This window comes from Nothobranchius furzeri, chromosome 7 (genome assembly GCF_043380555.1).
Source record: "Nothobranchius furzeri strain GRZ-AD chromosome 7, NfurGRZ-RIMD1, whole genome shotgun sequence".
Taxonomy (NCBI): domain Eukaryota; kingdom Metazoa; phylum Chordata; class Actinopteri; order Cyprinodontiformes; family Nothobranchiidae; genus Nothobranchius; species Nothobranchius furzeri.
In genome coordinates, this window is record NC_091747.1 from 62907437 (window position 1) to 62914936 (window position 7500).

At 50.7% G+C, this 7500-nt stretch overlaps 1 protein-coding gene across 3 annotated transcripts in view; it reads right to left on the reverse strand.

The window, feature by feature from the left end:
- LOC107383155 (disco-interacting protein 2 homolog C) overlaps window positions 1–7500 on the reverse strand; it is a 46134-nt gene that overhangs the window by 27271 nt on the left and 11363 nt on the right. Inside the window, exons 2-14 of one of the 3 annotated variants that reach the window (XM_070553473.1) lie at window positions 7443–7500; window positions 6892–6996; window positions 6569–6694; window positions 5125–5155; window positions 4871–5013; window positions 4085–4207; window positions 3513–3659; window positions 3120–3239; window positions 2170–2367; window positions 1628–1719; window positions 990–1100; window positions 241–364; window positions 1–4 (exon numbers count right to left, since the gene is read on the reverse strand). The exon at window positions 1–4 is cut by the window's left edge and continues 106 nt beyond it; the exon at window positions 7443–7500 is cut by the window's right edge and continues 5 nt beyond it. In XM_070553473.1, coding sequence (XP_070409574.1) covers window positions 1–4; window positions 241–364; window positions 990–1100; window positions 1628–1719; window positions 2170–2367; window positions 3120–3239; window positions 3513–3659; window positions 4085–4207; window positions 4871–5013; window positions 5125–5155; window positions 6569–6694; window positions 6892–6996; window positions 7443–7500 — 1382 coding nt within the window. Of the gene's footprint in view, window positions 5–240; window positions 365–989; window positions 1101–1627; window positions 1720–2169; window positions 2368–3119; window positions 3240–3512; window positions 3660–4084; window positions 4208–4870; window positions 5156–6568; window positions 6695–6891; window positions 6997–7442 lie in introns of all 3 variants that reach the window. The other 2 variants (XM_054750999.2, XM_054751000.2) reach the window with 2 other exon arrangements.

The window sequence follows — 7500 nt, forward strand, 5'->3', positions numbered from 1 at the left end:
CATCCTGCAGGGAGGAGGAGAGAGAGGGAGGTAAACCAGAGGGTGGGATGATGCATCAGCACACCCGGAGGGACGCTCTAGATCTAAAACTAAACATTTCAGCTTGTTATTCTCCAGTTTCAGCTCCTCTAACAGTTTCCTGTGCTCTTTTGGTCACAGATGTAAACATCTGATGACTAATCTATGGTAATAGATTCACGTGAGCTCTCCTCCTCCATGATGGATGCTTTACACTCTGACCTTTGAACTGTGGGATCTCTCCTGTTGCGCTCTTGGGAAGCCCCTTATGGCAGGCATCGCTGGTCAGCGCCACGGTAACGCCACAGCTTCCCAACAGGAATCCAATCTGCTGGCTCCCGGCGTCCTATTGGCCGAGACAGAAGGTGAGAAAAGCAGAAAACGCTGCCAGAATTCACAGATGAAGAACCAGAGTTTGTCGTTCAGAATAAATCACGAGGATGACAGAAAATCAGATGCCTGGCTTACGATCAGGGAAAAGCCTGCAGTCTGACAGCAGGCTGGGGGAAGCGGTTCAAGCGAGGTGGACAACGTGCAGCAGAAGACATTTTGTACTGCCGCAAGTAATCGGCGTGTAACCATGCCAACCCTGCACAAGTGCTGCAAAGACAGGCAGCTCGGCCTCTGTCGGCTCAGAGCAGAGACGAAAGCACCGAAGCACGGCCGGCAGCTGGAATCGGACGCAGCAGCAGATGAATCTGGTCTTCTGAGGAGACGGAGTGGACCCTGACTGATGACTGCGATGCCTGAGCAGGAGGCTGCGTTCTTGTGTCAGACATGTTCTTTTCTGCTTCCTGTTCAGACGGGATTAACTTCGTGGAAACACTCATTGTTGCCAGAAAACGGCTCTGTGAGTGGGACTGAAACAGACCTGAGAGTCTGGAGGGCTAGGGTTAGACAGACGGGACCAAAACAGAAGACACCACATGACCTCTGACCTCCAGCAGCAGAAGCATGACCCCATGACTCACTTTGCGACTCAGAGGAACCTCAATGGGAACAGGAACCACTTCAGCTAGCAGACAGCCGTAGAACGCCACCATGAAGGCCACGGGGTCATTGTTGGGAAACACCAGCGCCACCTACAGGAGGAAGTGGAAGATGGAGGTCAGGCTCCGCTGAACGTTACAGACGCACCAGTGGGGATTATTTTCAGTTTTAGCATCTTTCGTCCGGGTTTCCTCTTATTTGATCTACAAACTAAAACGCGATCGTGCCGTTTTAGTTTTTATGGTTCGTCACAAAATCTGATGTTCTGATAAAAACCCTCCGACGTGAAGCCAAAACGAGTTTAAACTCCAGAATAAAAATAATCCCAACAATAGGATTACTTTCTAAAAGTAATTCAGACAAACTGACAGAATGAAGTAAACCTGATGATTATAAGGAACAAGAGCAGCTCCATTTGCCTCTGAACAAGAGAAGGACAGTTAAAGAGCCTTGGGGGGCCCTGCGGCAGCTTCAGACTGGGCTCCATTCAGCTGAATCAAACATAAATTATCATTTTAAACATCAGAGTGAAGTTTGATAAACGGAGCGGCGCCGACTCAGACGAGGGTGGGCGACGTGGACGACGGGGTGTGTGTGTGTGTGTGTGTGTGTGACTCACCCGGTCGCCTGGTCGCACCATCGGCTCCTGCTTGCTGCCCAGTTTGTGGAGGATGTTGTACGCCAGCTTCATGCTGCGAGACCAGAGCTTCCCTGCAGGGGGGGGGGGCAGAAGAAAAGATAGATGATTCGGTGGAAGTTTGCCTCTCTGTGCTGTAGCTGGAGTCAGCGTCTGAGCAGGTGATGATTTTCTGCTCTGTTTGGCTGACGTCATGGACGTCATTTTCACTTTAGAAGTGGGGGGGACACGGAGTGGGGGGGGGGGGATCTTTACAGTATGCTCTAATGGGAAACAGGCTTCAACACAAACAGTTGTTTTCTGCTTGGTCCTAGAGCTCAACTAGTGTCAATTTAATATAGCGTAACATTGTTTTTGGATGGTAAAAAGTGCAGCGGTCAAACCTTGACTTTGGAAAGAGTGGGGGGGACATGTCCCCCCTGTCCCCCCCCCCAAAATTACGTCCATGGCTGACGTACAGGATTCTGGTCATTATCCGTTTGTAGATCACACACACACACACTCCTAACCGTCGTCATGGTTACCGTATGTGAGCACGTAGAGCGGCTTTCCCGCCGTGTCCAGGCTGGTGAGACAGGGGGCCTTCGGGGAGATGGTCCCCCAGCGCTGGAGCGCAGCCTCCAGGGAGGGGGGCCAGTTTGTGACCACCCCCAGCGCCTCTCCTCGGACCGGCATCATCTCCGCCCCCTCTGGTCGAGGCTGGTTGGGGTCGGGCTGCTGGACTGGAGACGAGGACACAGAAAGTCCAGTAAGCGGACAGCTGATGTGATGCATTAGAATACGTGATTGTCAGACGTGGGAGGAAGGATGACATCTGCGGTGATGACGGCCACGGATCTTACAGGGTGCAACTTTGGTTCTACGTCATAAAATCCAGGTTTCAATTCAACAATCAAACTTCATTCTGATGGTCAACAGGGCTTTGGGTCAGTGAGGTCACTCCCCGCTGGTGGGGACACTCAGAGGACGTGTGGACAAGCGGCCAGGTCATGTGGAGCATGATAGTCACAACCTCATCACAAAGACTCTTAATTTGGTCTCCGTTTATTTGAAGTTACCCCCAGATTTTATTCTCCGTGAGCTCTCTAAATCCTCCCAGAGTCGTCTCACTGTTCACCGTTTTCTGACTCACAGAAACCAAACGGAGACGAGCTCCAGACGCCCACAGAGAACATGGTTCACACCTCCAGCGGCACGAGCGCAAGGCCCTGAGGTCCCCCAGGACCCTGACAGGTCTGCTGAAGGTGTACGGAGGGCTTAATACGACGCTGGCGGTAAAAGAAAGCTCCACGTTTTATTTTCTGACAGAAACAAGATGGCTGAAGACCCAGAGAGCTGCGGCTCAGGTTTATCCCCGTCAGAATCCGGCTGAAGATGCTGACTGTGTGAATTATTATTTATCCTGACAAAAACAAAAACAACACACAGCAGCGATGGGTCACAGAGAAAAGCAGGCAGACGGAAGGTTTCTGACCCTCGAGAAGCTCGTCGAAGTCGTCTACGAAGAACTCCCGTAGCGGCGGTCTGCGCGGCTGCTTCAGCGTGTTCACCAGCTGCTGGATCTTCGCCGACACGCGGCTGCTGACGGGAACACCTGCAGAGGAACAGGACCTCAGTGGAAGGCAAAGGCCTGAATCAGACCTGCGTCAGTAACAAACCCCAGATTTTAAACAGACAGAGAACTGGTTTGTATTTCGCTGCTGCAGCCTGTAGCCACGCCTTCAGGCCGCACCGCGGCGTGAACGCGAGACAGGACAAAACAGGGAAAGGTGACGGGTAAATAACAAGACCGCACCCCACGTGGGACTGAGACCAGCACAAACGGTTCCTGACGGTCCCGTTTCTGGCGGCAGCTCGTGACGCTCACCATCGCCCGTCTCCATGCGCTCTGCGTTGCCGTACTTCTGTGTGTTCCTGGCAATGGTTCCCATGTTGGACATGTGGTGACGCTCGGTGTGGGAGTGGGACGAGTCCGACGAGTACCCCGTCACATCCGGAGGCGCTGAGTGGTTCTCTGAAGGAGACAGAGAAGAGGAGACAGATGGAGACGGAGAAACAGCCAACAGCCAGCGGTGACTCATGCTGTCCTGATGGCGGCGCCTCCAGAGCCGCGTCCTGTTGTCTCCACGGCCAGTTCGACATGTCTGATGGTCGTTTTGTTTCACGGCCACTCGGGTCACAGGAGCCAGTGAGCTCTGAAATACCTGAACTCTGGAGCAACACCGTCTCTGGTTCTGGACTTTCTCTGAGTAAATACCAACAGGAAGTGGAACTTTTCTAAATAAAAGTCCTTTTTATAAAACACGAGACTCTTTAACGCACTCAATAACAGAAAATGGCTCCATCATGTTTCCAGAGCTTAATGACGCTAAAACCTGGGAGAAGTTAGTCAGTTCAACCAGAACCAGGCTCTGGTCCTGGTACCAGGACCGGACCTACCCTCCGACTCCAGCGGCGGCGGCCACAGCATGTCGGATCCAAACTCACAGGATCGTCTCAGAGATCCTCCGTTCTCAGCGACACTCAGAGCCCCCTTCCTCTTCAGGGACAGGTGGCCGATTCCTGCAGGTACAAACACACCTGTCAGCGGTTAGGCAGGACAGGGTACCGCACCAGAACATCTGTGTAGAGAATAATACTCATCGGCTTATTTACCTATTGTGTCAACACATTTGAGCACAAACAAACAGGAGAGGCTGATGACATCATCGTTAGTCTGAACCTAGGCTCTATAAACGATTTACGACAAACTGATCAGATTTGTTCCTTAAGCCGAACATTGATCAATAAGAGTTTTCATGAAAGACTTTAGAGGGCGTTTAGGACGCTGGTGTCCTGGAGGGCCACGGTGCTCCGACACACCTGATCAAAGGTTTCTGCTGAACCCGAGGAGGAAACTGAATCAGGTGCGGGAGCAAAACTCAAACGAACAGATCAGTGGCCCTCGAGGGGAAATATTTCCTATAAATAGTGTAAATAAATAAACATCCGAACCCGACTGGGTCCGACCCATCATGAATAAATAAATAAAGATGGACGACAGGTTTGTGTTGAAGGTAAATCTATAGAATCCCATTTCCAGATGTTCTGTTTTAATTGTAGATTTAGTGATAAAAACTAAGTCTTGGATCATTTCTAATGCTTAAATCATCTTTTAGGGACAGACGAAGATAAATCATCGCCGTCCTTCTTTCACAGAAAACCGCAGAAGAAGAAAAGTCTCACCGTGATGTGACTGGGACAGGTGGTGTGACTGGCCCAGGTGAGGGTGACCCAGGTGTGCGTGTGCCAGGTGTGAGATGTGTGTGTGCGCCAGTGAGTCGGCCAGCCGCCCGGCGTTCCCGCTGCCTCCGCTCTGCGTGGACGATGACGAGGAGGAGGTGGAGCCGAGGTGGGCGGGGCCTAGCTGTGAAGGGCGGCTCATCCAGTGCTCCATGCTGGACGTGTCATCGCCCGGCCCCGCCTCCTCCTCGGAGCCCGACGAGGAGTCTGAGCACAGGGGGGACAGGCCTGGGGAGAGTCAGTGGCTGCCGTTAGTCGTTTTCATCAGAATCAGCATAAAAACGTTCACATGGTTCAGATCTGACCCTGACATCACCGTCAGCCTGAAACTAGAACCAACCCGAACTCGTAACCTAAATGAAGTCAACACCAGGAGAAGCTGCTCAGGTGGGACTGGTCTGGACGCGGGAGAAAAGGTCTCCTCCTCCTCAGAGAGAACCTTCTTTCTGGTTCTGGACCACTGGAACCGCGTGGTTCTGTTCTGACTCAGGAGCACTTCCTGTTGCCTGCCATGACAGCTGTGTCCAGGACAGACAGGCTAACGGCTAGGCTTAAAACCTTCAGCAGGTCATGTTCATGCATCGCAGACGGGATCATTAGATCCTTAATTCAGTCTAAAAATAATAAATATTTCCTGTATTAAATAATCAGGTTCAAACAAACTGTTTAGGCTTAAGAATAAAATACTTTAGAGTAAGTAGTGAAAACTAAGACTTACACAGGAAGTTCTGAACCACGGCAACATGACGCCACCCTAATCACTTTTTAATAGCTGAAGTGTTCGAGCGCTGCATTATTATGCTTTTGGAACAAAAACTGTGATCATGTCTGAAGTTTCGGATCCTACAAGGAAAAAAACTAAATTTGTGGCCATTATAGGTTTTTTTATTTAAGTAAAACTTTATTTATGAAGCATAAAAATCACAAAGTGCTTCATGGAAACAGGAAATTAAACAGGAACACACGTCAGACATCAAACAGATTACAGTGTATTGAGCCTAAAATGTGTCCAATTAAAGAACGGATGTTAAATGTTTGTTAGATGATTCAGCAGGATTCTGTTCTCCGACCTTTAGCTCCGAGAACCAGACTGGTTCTAGTGGCTGTTGAGCCTACAGAACCAGTTAACCCACCACGTCTGTGGGTCAGGGCTCAGGAGACTGAACGTAGTCTAAATGAGACTAAACGATCTGAACAGAGACGATGCAGCCCAAACGGGAGCAGGAGAACATTTAAAGAACCTCACAAACTCACTTTAACTCAGACATGCGAGGCTTGAACTTTAGATGGATGTCGAGGGCAGTTAGGAATATCCTGAAAGGTCACGAAGCAAACGACCAGAGGACAAAGTTATTATATTTCCTTCATTAACGTCCAATCAGCACCAAGATGTGATTAAAGGCCACCTAACGAGCTCATGTGAGAGTTAAAGGTCGGCTCCACCGCCCCATCCTGAGCCACGTCTCTGCAGCTCATCTGGCTGCGGTTCCTCCCAGAACCAGAACCGTCTAAGAACAAAGCTGACATTAAAGCATGATCCTGTCTGAAACCTAGCTGATGCTCAGGGACACATCTACCGTCAGCGGAGTCGCTCAGACAGGTGGGTACTGGATAATTCCTGGTGTTTGTCTGTTTCATCACCTGGAGGTGTGTAGGCATCCATGGAGGTCTGGACCACCAGCGATCGTCTTTTGGAAGGCATGGGCACCGCCATCTTCCTCTCTACATGTCGCGCCAACACGGCCTGCACCGCCTCCGTGTGGACGTCTGCGAGACAGAGACAGAGACTCGGGACTAGAACCAGAGGAAACCCAGCATGAGGACTTTGTTTGGCTTTGGTCATCTGCAGCATCTCGCTGCGACTGCTGGAGGATTGTTGCTCTTTTCTGAAAATGTTTTGCATTTAAATGATGATTCTGTGACGGTTTCTGTGTTCGACCTGTCTACAGGGGAGGCTCGTGTACCTGATCGGTAGCGCTCGTCTCTGGTGCCGGAGGTTCTCCGCCGGTGGAAGCGGGCTGCAGAGGGCGGTCCGAGCGGGGCCCGGTGGGACATGGGCCCCTCCATACCTACAGAAGCAGGCAGACAGACGCACATGTATGCACGGAAACGCAGACGCAAACGTTCCACAGAAGCCAGAGGTCAGAGCGGCGAAAAGAAAAACAAACATGGAGGCGACGGATTAGGCAGAAAAAATCAGATTTTTCTGAATGATGAATAAAAATAAATGAAAGAAACAAAATGAAATCAGAAAGATGTGGTGTGTGTGTGTGTGTGTGTGTGTGTGTGTGTGTGTGTGTGTGTGTGTGTGTGTGTGTGTGTGTGTGTGTGTGTGTGTGTGTGTGTGTGTGTGTGTGTGTGTGTGTGTGTGTGAGAGAATCCATCTGGATCAGATTCAGAGGGGCAGGCCCACGCTGAGCTCCAGGGAGGACTAACCTACGTCCACTACCTCTACAGTTACTTTAGCTGAGGGTGTGTGTGTGGAGGGAGGAGGGGTCAGAGGTCACTAAATTACCTCCAACAAGTGCCCTGATCAGCTTGAATCTCTTCTTCTCATAACCCCTCTGAGTGAT